Here is a 16,144-nt window from a genome sequence, read left to right as displayed (position 1 = left end):
CACCTTTTTTGGAAGGAACTGTAAAGCCGATTGTGAGCCGGGCCGTCTGATCCAGCGTCAGTACTCGACCTCACGGATTTTCTTTTGGCTGACAGGGTACAAATTTTCACAGACGCACTCAAAATCTTGTGGAAAGCCTCCCAGAAGAGTGTCTGTTAAAGGTCCAACTCTATGTTGATGCCCATAGTTTGTAGAATGGGGGCCTGTGTGATAGTCAGCTGTCTACACACTTTTGCTGTATATTATGCTTAAGTTATTATTTAATTTTGTACACATTCAAGTATTAAAAAAGTATATGTACTGATTAGAATGTGTTAGGCGGGAGCTTTTGGCGCTACTTGGCCGCAAGTATTGACACAAAAGTTCATGCTTGTGATGTGTGTTCTGTGTTCGTCAGTGTGTGACTGCACCTTAACTTGTCATAAACACTTCAGAGGAACGCCTGTCTGGCTCCAGTATTAATAGCTTGTATAACCTCTGGCTCTGTTCCACATCACTCATCTGTCATGGGACGTGATGTCCGTGTGCTGCCATGTTGCTCTGATGGATCTATTAACCTTGGTGTTGAGGGGCTCGCTGCTGCCTATTCAATCTTCCTCTCCTTGCATTAGCCATCTGTTACAGCCATGACAGCAGTTACAGTGAAATGCCACTGGATTTCAGCTGTATTAGCAGGATGTCTACCGTCTTTCTTAGCCGTGCGATTCAGTGTGTTGATCCTCAAGACAAGATGAGAGAGACTACAATGATGGTCCAGAGGATAAAGATGTTTTCAGGATATGAAATTATTATTGTTGTTTGTAAGAATTTTTGCAAGAAGTAAAAATGTTCTTGGATCATGCACAAAACGTGAAGCTTCAATACAGGAGCTGGATTCAGAGAGTCGACGCTGGTTTCCTTTAACCATGTTGTTTTCCTGAAAGAAGTAGTTTTATTTGGCTAGCTGTAACCGAGTGTAACCATGAAGCTGGCAGATCAGAAAATGGTTTTATTATGCTCGTACATATTTGGAATGAGCACACTTGTGTTCTGCTGATGCCAAACGGCCGTTAGAAAGACCGATGCTACGTTGTTTAGGTGTAAAGGCTTGTTCCTGTATCATACCTGATAAAAATCAAAAAGATAAAATACTTTCTTTTCCCACAAGAGAAGTTCAGTCAAGTCACAGGCTGCTTCCACTGACAAAAACTGAAGAAACCCCCCAAAAACAAGAACAAAGAAACAATCGGAGGCCCAAATCTTCATCTCCCCTGCAGAAACTGATGCTACATGGCAGCCAGTCCTGCCTGCCAGCACGGTGCGCTGTGAACAGCAACCACACACACATGAACACACCAACATTTACTGACACAAACAGAATTTCATTCCACAGTTATGCCTCTACACACACTCGCACAAACACACACTTTTGTTGCTCTCGGACGCTTCCGGGGTCGAACATCTGCCTCGACGATCAACTGAAACATCCTTTTGGTGAGAGAGGTAGAGAGGCTCGTTTCCTTTTTCTGTCCTGAGAATAAATATTTCAGATGCTGGACCAACAGCATGTCAGCGTGAGATGGATTGTACTCTAGTGTGTGTGTCTCTGTGTGTGTGTGTGTGTGTGTGTGTGAGATGGCATGTGGATGTTCACGTGCTTCCAGTCCACCACAGTACCTGAAGGCTGCAGGAGGAACGAGCTTCTGTTGCTATTTTGCTGCTCGCTGTTCTTCTCTGTTGATTAATCGTACACACTACAAAATGTCCAATATTTTTAACACAAATGGCCAATGTGACATCCTCAGATTACTTTGTTATGTCCAGTCAGTAATGAATAATACGATAATATCAAAACAGAGGAAAAACAACAAATGTTCACATTTAAGGAACTGGTAACAGAGTGTTTGTCATTTTTGCTCGACAGTGAATTAGTGAATTAATGAAATCCATCAACTGACTAATCCTATTAGCATTCTCTGATTTGGTTATATAAACATTAATAAGATACCAAACCGGTGATCAGAAAAGATGCGTTTTCTCCTCAAGGTGTTATCGATGTTGACTTTAAATTGTGCTCCAGACACATTCCTCATCATAAAAACTCATTATGTCTCAACTGAGATTTGTTGAAACTAATTTGTAGCCACACATTTCCTCTAAAGGTTAACTCCACTCTGGTCTTGAGTCAGCTAATTATTTGTGTAATATTTCTATCTCCCCAGTGGGATCAGTGATACGCTTCATGGTAGATTTCAAAGTGTTCAGTGATTAGCTCCACCTTGGCATTTAGTCTGTTCCTGTCTGGGAGCCAGGACATTAAAAAAAATGCTGCATTGGTGACACTGTGGCTGCATAATGGATTGATTAAACACGGTGTATCATCATCTGTGGGCAGAATCTTACTGTGATCAGTAAACAGAGTATCATTATCACTGTTTGTATCTACGTGACTGTTTCAACAGAGTAGGAGATAATGTGCCGGTTGTTATTATTTGGCTTCCAGGTGGCTGATCGGAGACGAAGCACATTCATGAGAGCTTTTCCCCAACGCTGCAACGTGATAAGACAATCCCTGTATTGTTATTGAGTTTTTTGTGCATAATTGGGGAGGTGATTAGCCAGTCAATTAAAACACATGACCGGAGCACACACGGGCGCCGTAATCCCTCTCATTTCCCATCAAATGTGGTCTTTCATTCAGTGGAATGCTAATCAGCCTCAGTCCCGGTTGCTGAAGGAACAAGCTCAGCTGATTGAGGGTGGATTAAGGCAGGACCGGCCAAGTTAATGATCCTATTAAATCGTAGCCTTAACTGTATGAGCATGTTGTGATGATGATGATGGTTAAAACTCATGAATTCACAATTTGCATGTGCAGGGCAGCGCTGATGGTGATTGACGGGTGCAGCGTGCGTCAGTGTTGATCAGAGGAGTTAATTCACAGCACTTAACGTGGTTTGTGTGTGACGGGCAGCACCGACTGAACCAACTTTGTGGAGGGTCAAGAACTTGCTGACATGCCGTGCAGTGGGGATGATGGATTTTTGTAGGCTGACCCGGAAGTTGGCATCACTGTGGTTCCCTTGACAAAAAGCTTTCAGCGCTCAATTCTAGTTTAAATGTTGTAGAAAGTCATGATCATAAGTTTTTGATACTCACTCGTCTTGTTCCACAAATAACACCACAGGATATTTGTGTAAGCGATTCTTCTGTAGTCTCAGTTTGCCACTTGTTAGGTCTCGGTTTAGGTCGTAAAACAAAACATGAAAATCTCCTCATTCCAGTTTCTAGTTTCTGTGAACAGTTGTACTAACGTGTGCAGACGTTTGTGGCTGAAGCACATTTAACCTGTCAACAGTTATTGTGTCCTGTTTTGGATTCCAATAGTGTGACGAGCCGATTGTAAGCTACCCTGAAACAAGTTATTTTGTTAGAGTTCTGTGAAAATGCCCGGCGTGGCTGTTTCTCATCTTTATGCTAAGCTAGCCGGCTTCAGCTTTATATTTAGCAAACAGACGGAGTGTTATTAAATGTTTGTTCATCTTAAGTCTCTGCAAGTAAGTGAATAAGCATATTTCCCAAAATGCTTCTTTTGTTTAATTAAGGGAAACATTTTAATCTGAGCTAGTTTTTGTTCTCTGTCTTCTTCCAACCACACAGACAGTTTTTTTAACAACAACCGTACAAACTCTGTGAAAGAATGCAACGCATGAGGCCTAACCTGTCCGCTAGTGGTTACGTAACACACCTCATCACTCAGTCACTCAGTCATAGGCATGAAAGCAATCACAAACACACACACACACACACACACACACACACACACACACACCCTTCACAGACATTCCCTCGGTTCTCTCTCTGTAAATCTGTTGATTTAGACATGACAGCCGGGCAGCTCTCCATCGTCTATATTTATTCTTCTGTTGATCGTCCCTTTCTTCCCGCCAAGCAGTGGTACATCCACTGCGATAATTACTGGTGCTGGAGCACTTCCACCGACCGGGTTTGTTCAGCAGCCGACACCTTACGTAACAGAAAATATACCCAGAGATGGGAGAGCGGGGCCGAGGAGGGAATTGGGGTATAAATAGCTCTGTTTGTCCTCAGAAATGCAGAAAGAAACACCGCTAACCTCTTTCCTTCTTTTCATGTTGGTGATTATGTGACGAGGTTAGAGAAATCTTCCCTGGGAGTCCACAGCGGGCTGCTTTTGATCCGAAGTACAACTAGTTTTCCATTCAGAAATCACCTTAAATCACCTTAAGCCTCACATAGATCAAAATCTGTTTCTGCTTCTGATGTATTTATTATCATCCCTTCGCAAAGTCCAACTCTTCAACCCCTAAACTAAGCTCACCTCATCTGAGCACCTCGGAGCGCTTCTCTCTCCTCTTTCACCGGGCAGTCGGCCTATTTTTCTTGCACCCCTGTGTCGTCCTGCCCTACTTCTTACTTTCCTTTTTCGAAGTCATGGTGAAGTTTGTGTACCAAGGTGACTGTTGTGCGTCAGCTGACGGGCATTAGCAGGCATCCCTCGTAGCGAGCAGCCACAAAAATATGTCTATGAACCTTAAACGTACCCTCCTCTCCCCTCGCCGTCTGCTCACTCCTCTGTTCTCTTCGTCCCCTTCAGTCTTCTTACTTTCATCGTTCTCCTGGCCTGTGAAGTCTGTTTAACATATTTCAGCCTCAAATAACTTTCTACCCTTTAACTGACCTTTGGTCCCGTCTCACCAGGAAGTGGAATTGTGAAATTCAGCCGTCCGTCTTTGTAAATGATGTAGTTTGATTGATTGATCGTTAATGGCGGGCGCGTTGATGAACAGCAGCAGTCAGTTCGGTTCTATGGATATAAATCTATGCATTAGAGTTTCTGTGAAGTTTGTGCAAAGCCTCTAAGATTCCATCAGAGTTAGAAGTTATTTGCAACATTTTATAGCTTTGATGTTGATGATTTGAAAAACTGCTTATTAGTCATTACACAGTATAATCCCCCATCTGTTCTTCTGTCTTGGATCGCCTCCTTCTCACCCCTCACTCCCTTTGTCCTCTCTCCATTGCTGCTTCTCTGACAGTCCTGCCACTTCAAAGTTATAAAAGAAAGTCAAAGAGAAAATTGCTGGGTTTTTTTCCGGAGTTTCAGCAGAAGTGAAAGGGCAGCTTGGACTGAGTGGGAGGTTGAGTCACTGCAGACAGAGAAAGTAAAACTCATTATACTTTTCTTCTCGACTGTTCCTTCACTTGTTAGTGAGCGCTCGGGCCTCTGCTCGTTGTGTGTTCCGATGTGGACGCACTCTTCTGCCCATTCGCTGACCAATACTTGGTCATGAAAGCGAGAGAGGTCACATCAATAATTAATAATCCCTGATTCTCCGATCACCCAGAACTGAATCACGCAAGAAGCAAAGTCTGATGTTGCTCCGCTGAATCTGCACCGATCATGACGTGCTCTTTGTCCTCCTCACTGTTAATGGTTGAGTTATTCTTCTATCACTCTCTGATTTCATGGTGATGATCTGCAAGCACCTAATGGTTAAACGCTGTCTGGTACAGCTGACTTTTGACCATTTATATATACTTTTGATTTGATTTGTCAGGTTGTGAGCTGAGGTCGGGTGACACTATAGCTAGCTGCCACTCAAGATGACTGAGAAAATGTGTTTTTTTTATTAGTGAACTGCCACTTTAAAAACAAAAGAGAAAGAAAGAAAGCAATTAGCGGGAGCAGTGTGCTGGAGTTGAGTGCGTGTTAGAGGGATGGAGGGGAACAGGGACGTGTCCAGCTCTGCTGCTGAGTGGAGGGAGGCTGCAGCCAAAAGCAGGTTTTATTTTAATAAAGCCAGCAGGGGAGGTGAGAGGAAACAGCCCCCCAGCTCCACCCTCCACACACACACACACACACACACACACACACACACACACACACACACACACACACACACACACACACACCACAACATATAAATACACAAGTGCCCCCCCACAGTTGCTTGCTCTCTCTCTTTCTCATAGTTTCATCCCTTCAGTTTTCAGCTTGAAATGAATCCCTGCTGCTCTCCTCTTCCTCCTGGTTGGCTCATCTGACTGCTGTGTGTATGACTGTGTGTGTGTGTGTGTGTGTGTGTGTGTGTGTTCATGCCCCAGTAAGAAAAAAGTGGCGCTCTGTCATTGGAGCTCATTTCAGTGTTTGTAACGGTGTCCTTCCTGCTACTTGACTAACCCAACGTGCTGTTCTTCTTCCCTTTTCAGTCCATCATGGAGCAGTTCAACCCCTGCTTGCGGAACTTCATAGCCATGGGAAAAAGCTATGAGAAGGCGCTCACCAGTGAGTACAACAACCATTTCTTGTTTTCCTCTCTGTCTTCGTCCTTCTTTCATTCCTCCTGTCCGTCCAGTAGTCCAGGCAGAGGGCCAGCTGACCCGACACTTGGCGCTGCTTTTATATCTTCAACTTGACTCCAAGAAGAGATGTGTTGTGATGGAGACACAGATATTCAGTAGATTCTAGTGCTGTTGACGTCTGCATCGAGCCACTCCAGGAACCTCAAACCTGATGTCTGTAAACTAGCTTGTTGCTCTGTTGCAGAAGTGACAGCAGTAACGTCCCCCTGCAGAGACACTCATCCAATATCTTGTGTCCAGGTTAATGTGTTCACTGAAGATCTTTTCAAATGTCAAAGATTTGCTTATCAGAGATGAGATGTCCTCTGATTCTTCCTCTGTGACGACGTCCATGTTCACACGTCTCCGTCCCTCAGACACCGGTTCATCGGTCCTAAATGTTCACCTCTGTTGTACGTCATTTGTCATCGCTTTTTGTGGCTTGCACAGATGTGTTTGCATTGTCGAGACAGAGAGAGAGAGAGATGAAGATGGAGTGATTGAGGTGTACATGCAGCAGCGGCTCAAGGTTAAAGACAAAAGCACTGCAAACGTCTTGAGGGAGCTAAGTGGAGCACAAGCCAATGGGAAGTGGAACAGAAGCAGAATAACGGTGCCCCCCCACGGGGCAGAGGAAACGAGAGCAGACCGAGCCGGTATCCAGGACAAGACAGGGGGAAAAAATAAAAACGAGAAAAAACACGAGACGGAAGAAAAGATAAAGGTACATATCCAGAAACACAAGAAGAAATATGTGTCAGAAATAGAGGAATGTCCGGCAGCTTATCAGCATTTCACGGGCTCTGATTGGTTCTTGCAGTCAACATTGATTTAGATATTTCATACTTCCAGATTAAAAGCTGGAAACGCTTTTAGCTCGGCCATGTTCATGTCGTAAGATAAGACGAGCCTCCGAGCATGTTGAGCTCATTTATTGATAAGAAAAACCTCCTTTCCACTCGGTGCTTTCATGCCACTCTGCAGGGAGGAGGTTATCCGGCTCGCATCGTGCTTTATTTCTTCAGCGATGGTGCAGCCGTGCTTGGTATGCTGTGTGCACAGTGTTGAGCCGGGCTCTCCTTCTTGTGCCTGGAGGGGAAATGCAGGGAAGACTCTGTAGCCCACAAGACCACTAAAGGAGGCCTCACTCCGGTCTGATAGATAAGGCTAAAAATAGCCCTGCGACTCCCTGAGTGGGGATTACACTTCATCAATGCCAGGCAGCGGCACAGCGGTAGGGTTTAGAGTCGAGCAGTGCAGAGCAGGGCTGGGCACCCGGCGAGCAGCTATTGTCACAGAAAGAATACCAGCGCAGCCTCTGAATTTTTAAGTAGAATGGGGGCGTCTGGTTTACACCTCTGGGGACGATGCAGGGAGGAAGCTGACTTGATCTGGTTTTGCTTGCTGGAGTCTTGACGTGTTTTGGGCTTGAATGCACTGGATGTGGGTCGTGTGGTTTTGGATGTGTGGTGCTTAGCCAGAATTAAGTTTTTATTTAAATGTTCGCTGCATATCATTGCAGCACTGTAGCTGGCAGGAGCTGTGAGGCTGGAAAATATTGTTGGTTTGCAGGACCGAGGGAACATCTCACCTGGGACATGTGTGTGAGCGTCGCCCAACAAACACTGATCTGGTAGTTTAAAGGTCAGGGAACATCTAGCAGAGGCTATTTACAGAGAACTGAATTAAAAAACAGGGAAACAAATAATTATTATACGTTACTATTTCTTTAACTAGTCTAAAACAAGCAATTCAAAATACTTTGAACTCAATGAAGTTCTCATTAAAAGTCCAAAATAAAAAACATGAAGATATTAAATCAGAACCAGGACACTTCGCTCACTGAAAACACGCTTGAAAGAGTTGTATGTCACCTATGAATGGTAAGTTAATACAGTGCTTTTCTGATCTCATAAACAAAGATCTTTCATCAATCGTCAATCTTGCAAACTGGCAGGTATATCAGGTGGACAAAACCAGGCCCCTATGAATTTGTAGAGAGCCTTAACTTCACAAAAACTTAAAAATTGCTGCCGAAAAAAGTTTTTTTCTCACAGGTTATACTTCTGCTGCACATGTGCACAGTTTCATGACACCAACTTCTTTCGCAGCTCAATATATGAGTTATTCAATCAATCAATTCTGGCTTTACAGACGTTTCAATTCAAAATGTTTGACAACAGGATACACTGATGGGGGCTTCAACATGTAACATAGGCTGGGAGTCACAAACACTGACAGTGAACGGAGGAGATCCAGCGTGTTTGGGTCGGTTCGGCTGTGAGACATGGACCTCTACGACATGATGTTTAGTTCAGTTTGAGCCCAGATGTCCTGCAAACCATCAAGTCAGTGCATATTGGACGGTGATGAGGGAGGTGATGTGACTGATGTTGAAGACTTGATTTGGTGGGAATGAAGATGGAGTACATACCAAACACCAATCACAGCTGATTTAGATTTGTTTTCTTGTTTGTGTTTCATCCACACTGACACTCTCCGCTTTCTATTGGCTTTATGTCACTGTTCTGATCCTCTCGACAGGCAGACACTACTTCTTCTTCCTTTCCTCACACACCTTCCTCACCTCCCTGACGCTTTTTCAGCTGACAGACAAGCAAAGCATCCCCCCCCAAAGCTAAACCTGCCTCACCTGGCCCGCTCTCCTCCCAGCTGGGATTTCTCCAGACATCGATTAAATTAGCTGTGCTCATCCAGCCGCCTTAGCCTCACCTCCATCCCCGTGCTCCCTCGCATTCTTATATCCCACCAAGGCTTAACTCAAGCGAGGTTCAGGAGAAGCCAGCAAAGGGTCCTGACTTGTCACTGCATCAGAGCTTACTGTGGAGGTTTGCACCGCTGTGTAGAGATTTACTGGCTTCTATCTCAGTCTGTGGTTTTGATAGAGAAGTGACAGCGGGCCAGTTTCAGAAGTTGTCTCAAAATGTTCCCATAGAAGGAATGAAAAAGTTAAACATGTTTAGTGATTGAGCAACCGGACGTCGTCTTTCTTTGGTTTTTTTTTCAGAACAATAACTCACATAGCAGCTTTTTAGTGTTAAGAAAACAACTACAACTAGAATAGATTTACATTGTTCTCCATGTGGAGATTTAAATACATTGTCATTTCCCTTCTCTCTCTTGGGATTCTGCATGAGCGTCCTCTGGCAGTTCAAAGCACCAGCACGCATCAACATGACGGCCCCGTAATAAAACTCAGCCCTCATCCATATGTATCTCCCGACTGGACATGCGTCCTCTGTCATCATGGCTGTCAGTCCCTGTGTGGCTAACCACCGACCTGCTTTAATTCACCGTCACTGCTGCTTGAGGCCATCTTGTCCCCGTTGTTAAGGCCTGAGTCACCGTCAGGACTCAGCCAGCATCCTCGGCTCGTGTGATGATGAACCGCTGAGGGTAACAGCTGACATACAGTATTAGAACTGCAGCGTGCTTTGACATCATCGCCATGGAAGTTGGAGTTGTTCAGATGGTTTGTTAAGAACTTTAAAGATTCAGTTCATCCAAATTACGAAACAACATTTTTCTGCTTATCTAGCCACGTAGACACTGAAATTAGAATTTTATTAAACTCAATTCACCTCAAGGTTTATTGCTGTGGTTGAGGTTTGATTGCATTTTATCAAATTTACTCAGTCCCAGTGTTGAATCCATGCCTGTGGGCATCACAGTTTCTAGGTTTAGTGATTTGATCTATATGAAAATATACTGGGAGATTTGATTTACTGAAACTGATGTGATGTAATTGGACACCAAGAAGAATCATTATTACTCGGCTTGTCAGCTCAGGATTGCGTAGTGGATCTGTTCAGACAGACGGCAGCGCTGCGTTGTTCAATAAACATGATTGACACTTGATAACCTTCCACATTCTGTCCTATAGAAAAACAATGTGCATTGATGAGAAGCCGTAAAACTCATGGATCTGTTACTAAAACTGGACTTGAATCATCGGCTCACTGTATATTTTAGTTTGAACTCCTGCAAACTATCCTGCCGGCTGCAGACGCCAGCGTACTGCCGTTTGTAGACGATATATTCTCCCAGAAATAAATGCGATAAAAAACATTATTGTAATTTTACGACCATTTTATGCCACTGATATAACGATAATGTAATGGAAAAATTAGGCAATTACAAACTTGGTATCAGCAAGACACTTAATAGTCAGACACTGGAATTGTATGTGACAATAAAACAATGATAAATGTGAATGATAGGCGGAAGACAAATGTTTGTTAAGTAATCAGTTCTCAAATAAACGCAATGGACATTAGTGAGGTCAGAAAAAATGAGGTCGATGAGAAACGATGCGTATGGAATTATTTTGATGTGTCTCTGGAATTTTCACCAGCCTGAAGTTAGATCCCAAATAATAACCAAAACCAAATCATTGTTGTCTTATGCAAATAAGTGTCAGAGACAATCAGATACTGTTTTTAATGGTTAGATACCTCTATGGGCAAGTAAGAAAAATGTTTTCTCTGTAATTTGTTCTAATCAATCCATCGACAAGACTCAGTTTGTGCTGACGACAGGGTTTCTGCTTTGTCACTGGTTGTGCTTGAGATTAGTCTCTATAGCTTTATCTCTGTTCCCTGTAGTTGCCTCCATAGAGCTTTTTCTTTTCCTGCCTGGTCTCCATTTCCGCCTGTCGCTCTTTATTTCCCATGCCCAACCTTACCTCTCTGGGGGGCGGGGGCTGTAGGGGAGGGTTGCAGAGCTGAACAAGACATCTATTTCAACTCCGCACCCTTGATCTGATGCCCAATGCTTCCATGTTTCCAGGTGTCACATATGCTGCAAAGGGCTACTTCGACGCTCTGGTGCGGATGGGCGAGATGGCCAGCGAAAGTCAAGGCTCTAAGGATCTTGGTGAGTCCTTGTAGTGGCTGTAGCGCCCCTGGTGGGGTGGAGGGGGGATGCACAAGCAGATGGTGAATGGGATGGCCTCAAGTTGTAGAGCAGAAGCAGCTGATGACCAACGTGAAACTGGACACACACACACACACACACACAGTCATTTTCCAATAAATCAGTGTTTAATCCTAAAAGACTTTGTCGTCGTGCAATGTGGAGATGATTTGATGCATTATTACTCCCGAGTCATTTAATCAAACACATTTAATTTGGGAAGAATTAACTCTATACATGTGTCACAGCATGCCCATGTGGTTAATCTCTTGTTTCCCTCACATTCAGGAAACATAAAGGCTCTCCAGTTGCTTTTATGTAGCACCGCTGTGAGCAAATAATAAACTCACAAATTTGTCTGGCATTTAATACTCACAAAAGCACACATGGCGAGATGGATTGGCTCCCTATTCACAATAAGCCTTCACTATATTTACTGCGTTAATGAAAAATCTTCCCGTTCCACTGCTGCTTCCAGCAGGAAGTGTGCAGCAATTTTCCCAGCTCGCTCAGCCCTCACTCAGCGTGTTGGATCAGCTCTGGTTCTGCTCATCATAGACCTACTTTTAGTCATAATTTGCATAGGCGAGCACTGAAGGCCCATTTCTAGTGGATGCACAGGTAGGAAAATCTACAGTATCTGTAGCAGGACAGGCCTGTATGTAACTGCTGCACTCTGTGCAAAGTTGTTTCATAGTTGTAAACCCGGTCACATGCCGGGGAGTGTGACGAGTCTGCGTTAGCCCTGCATCACTGCATCCTCTTCGTTCCTTTACCCTGATGCGACTTAAGATAGCAGGCGTGGACTGAAAAAGTGTAGGAGAGGGAGGACGCAGGGTAAAGCAGCGCCGTGCAGGGGAGAGTGTGGAGGATATAAAAGCAGCGTTCATTATTCATGTGGAGACCTTGTTTTGGTGCTTCCTCGCACTTCTTCTGGAGTTTCATCATTTCATTTTTCCTCCTTGTGTCCTCTTTGAGTAAATACTCAGTTGAGCTTGAGTGGCCACTCTAATTTTAAATAGTGAGAAGCTCATTATATTCAGCTTCGAGGCTTTAATTTGTAAACTGATCTCATTCAAACCACTTTAAGAATGAGCACTCATTAAAAACAACATTAGAGTGTAAATTAAGTCCTGTGGAAGATCAAGATCGTTTGGACATTTACACAAACACTTTGTTCTTGGAAAAAGTTCTGCTCTTTATGGCATCCGAAAAAAAGAACTGTGTGTTCATAAATAAACGTGACCTGTGTGATAAAGCACAGTGTGTTCATCTAATTATGTAGTGTGTATTTTAACTTTAAGCAGTCAGCCTGCTTACAAAGAAATCGGACTTTTTGCACAACATCTTGAAAATCCCATCATCCATCTGTACATCCCCATTTCCATCAGCTTGGTTGCTTTGCTGTTGTGCCTTCCATGTTTCTGTCTGACATGACTGTTGCTTTATGTCGCCTCTCGTCTGCACGCATGTTTTGGGATTTCTTGTTTTGTCTTCCTTTTCGATTTCCTCCTCTGGCAGCCTAACCATGACTCAGCAGCCCCCTTTTACGCAGCAGATCCTCCCTCCGCCTCCAGTCAAATGACAGACTAGGCTGAGCAGAATGGATTGATGCCGTCTTCACGTATCAGCCGAGCTCAGAGCAGCTGAGGTCTGTGCAGACTGAAGGGGGAATTGCTCCGACGACACTTATTGCTTTGTGGATGCTTTAGCATATTCCATTACTCATGTTGAGCCTCACAGCTTCAGTAAATTATCTGAGAAAATGCAAAGAGAGTGAAAAATGTAGTTTGAGGAGGATTATTAAATTTTAACTTCAGGTTGACTATAATGTCAGCCTGTAGGACCGTAATCAGTCATGTACATAAAAGCTCTGCCACATTAATCCATGGATGGAGAGCTGGTTTATTGGGAGGGTCATGTGATGGTGGGGAGCTTCCGCACAGGGAAGAATAACTCGGGAGATCACAACTGAAGCCGTTCTTTTGTAGGAAAGACATTATTTTCCAATTTCCCAATCCCAAAGAGAGGATTTAAACTGTTTTCCTCATCAGGCAGATTCGTTGGGTACGTTTACATGCACACCAAGATGTAAAAATGCCAGTGAGCAATATGAGACAATACCATATGCCCAGTTTACACAATCAGCTAAGAAGAGGAAGAAGCTGTCGCCCCTCTTTCTTTTCTGCTTCAGGCCATCTGTGCGTCTTCCAGCCAACAGTTAGACTGACATATAGACACGTCTGGTCCTCCAGAGAAACGCATCAGCTTTTTAAAGTTTTTATGAAAGTTTCTACTTTTTATGGAAAAGGAAAAAGGTGGATATCAGCAGGTTTATGTGCAAATGTCCCGGCGCTGACCTTTTTCAAGAAGGTGGATAAAGCCATTAAAGAGGGAGGCTGTTTGTTTGTTTGTGCGGCTGCACAGTGGAATGGCCATTTTCATTAGCCAGTAAACAGCGTGGAAGAGATATTGTCTTCTTCAGAATAAGGGGCCAAATCCTGAAATATTATGTGCATATAAATGAAGCCACTGGTGTTATGAAGTAAGCAGCCTCCTGTAACCTGTTGCTGCAGGATAATGAGAGGCGGCAGGGGCGTTTTTTGTTAATAGTCAGGATTTCTGTGTGTTTTGTTCGTGAAGAGGTCAGAGGAAACACTGAATGTTGTTGTTGTTGTTTTGATGTACAGTAAAGTGAAAAAGTTCTCAAGCCCTCTCGCTTATTAATTAGTAGATAAGAAGGATTGTGCAGTTGGTTGTGTTTGTGTGTGGCTGAACGTTTCGCTCAGCTGGCACGTGTCTCTAACTGTGACCAGAGCTAAGACCACAGATAAGTGTGTGTGTGTGTGTTTGTGTGTGTGTGTGTGTGACAGGGATAATCACTCACCCAGGGCTTTACCTCGCACTTCATAATTGATGAGGACTGAAGGCGGACTTGTAAAATCGGCCAACTTGTAATTGTGTATTTAATTGGGTTTTTGTTGAGGGGGGAAAATGTCCGGGCGCGACGGTGCTGAATTAACAGGGACCGGACTTTAAACTGCTTGAACCCTCTGAGGTGACGGGCGCCTTTCAGCCCGAATTCACTCCGACTGTACTCGCTGGAACAATGTAATTAATCAGAGTATTAGGATGAACAGCAGCTAATGGCATTAGCACATGAACAGAGGATGTGGGACTGCACGTGACAGGGCGAAATTAACCGAGGGCTTAGAGTTGGGTTTGAGAAATTGAGCCTGATGGAGAAAATGAAGAACGTTATGTCGAGCGGAGAAGCTCTCGATTGTTTTAACGTCGCCGCTTTTCTGCTTGAAGGAAAGTTTAAAAACTGTCCTGAAAAAAACAAGCAATTAATTCTGTTGTAATTGTTTTAGCATGAAGGTTCAATACATTATAGATTACTTTAGGTGGAGTCATGAATTTAATTTTGAAGGCCGGGATTAATTATGTTGAGTATTAATTTTGGGGCCGTGTAGTAATTTGCAGTGAAGTAGATGGATGCTCTTCCGTGTGGCTGAGTCAGGAGATTATAGCTGCGTGTTTCCTGCCCTGCAGGAACACGGTGAACACAGCTGCTGAGGTACGTAAGACAACGCAACGTGCAAACAGGAAGATCAACCTGCTGCTGCATCCCAGGTTAACGATGGGTCAGAGGAGGTTTAGGTTTGGGTCTGACGTGTTTTTGCTTCAGACTGAATCCTGTTTCACATTCTTATGTTTATTACTTCAGTATAACAATATGTAAAAATATGTAGAAATCTAACCCAGCGTACTTGTCAGCAGATTATAGGGTGTTAAAGATAAACATTGGTCATAAATTATGGGATCTGTTGTATTTCCTTCTTGGTTAAGTCCAATAATTAAAGATGATTGTCACCATGGAGGCTTGTTGAGGGGCCTGAAGCTAACGTGGATGTTTGAAGACCGTCTGTGGTGAAAAAGCTTGCATCAACAGATAAATACTGCAGCTTGGAGGGTGCAGACTCTTGTTCAAAAAGCAAAGACTATTTTGTGTCTTGTTGACCGTTTACTGGTTTACACTTGTTTCACTTGTTGTTAGAGCTGCGCATCAACACTCTCATTGTCGATTAAGCGGTTAGTTGTTTGGTCTTTTAGTTTCCTAAAGCCTGAGATGTCCCCACATGTCTTGTTTTGTCCACAACCTCAAGATATTCAGCATCCTGTCTTCAGAGGAGGAGAGATACTAGAACGTGTCCACATTTGAGAAGCTGGAGTCAGAGAATCACTTAAACTGATTAATCCATTCTTAAAATAGCTGGAGATTAATTAAAAACTTGACAACGTCGCGATTAATTGATTAATCGTTGCAGCTGTAGTTGATGCACAGGTGAAAGCTCAGTGGTTTCTAACTTCACCCCAGTCTAAATGTGTGCTCTGTTCGATAATTGATATCTGGTTTAACCCCAGATGTCAGTAAACAAACAGCAGAAGACGTTTTCTCATGCAGATGTTCTCGGCTGCCCTCTGGAAAAGCTTCTCGTGAGTAATTATAGCCTTTAATATTCCGAGGGACGCTGTGGTGATCCGGTGTGTCACTTTAGAAACACGGGAACAGTTTAATGGTAGATTTCAGCTGCCTTCACACACACACTCACATATACACACACTCACATATACACACACTACACGTACTATACTGTACAGGAACACAAGGGTGACACCCTCGCATGCCGGAGCAGGCGGTGCTCAAACTGAGTAATTAGGACAAAGAAACGACATTACATGATAATTATCCACTTTTGTAGCTCAAAATAAACTGACTCACGTGTCCTCATGGGGACACTTGTTCAGTAGAGAGAGGTGTTGTTTATCACAGGAAGAGGAA

The 16,144-nt window shown here is 43.7% G+C and overlaps 1 protein-coding gene across 8 annotated transcripts in view; it reads left to right on the top strand.

Annotated features, from left to right (window-relative positions):
* LOC119009671 (brain-specific angiogenesis inhibitor 1-associated protein 2-like) overlaps window positions 1-16,144 on the top strand; it is a 75,093-nt gene that overhangs the window by 16,626 nt on the left and 42,323 nt on the right. For 6 of the 8 annotated variants that reach the window (XM_037081148.1, XM_037081145.1, XM_037081147.1 and 3 more), the window contains 2 exons: window positions 6,232-6,307; window positions 11,173-11,259. In XM_037081148.1, the coding sequence (XP_036937043.1) occupies window positions 6,232-6,307; window positions 11,173-11,259 (163 nt within the window). The remainder of the gene's footprint in view (window positions 1-6,231; window positions 6,308-11,172; window positions 11,260-16,144) is intronic. The other 2 variants (XM_037081151.1, XM_037081149.1) reach the window with 1 other exon arrangement.

Source organism: Acanthopagrus latus, chromosome 20 (genome assembly GCF_904848185.1).
Source record: "Acanthopagrus latus isolate v.2019 chromosome 20, fAcaLat1.1, whole genome shotgun sequence".
NCBI lineage: Eukaryota > Metazoa > Chordata > Actinopteri > Spariformes > Sparidae > Acanthopagrus > Acanthopagrus latus.
The sequence above is the reverse complement of the archived record's forward strand: the minus strand, read 5'-3'. Positions and strand labels throughout refer to the sequence as shown.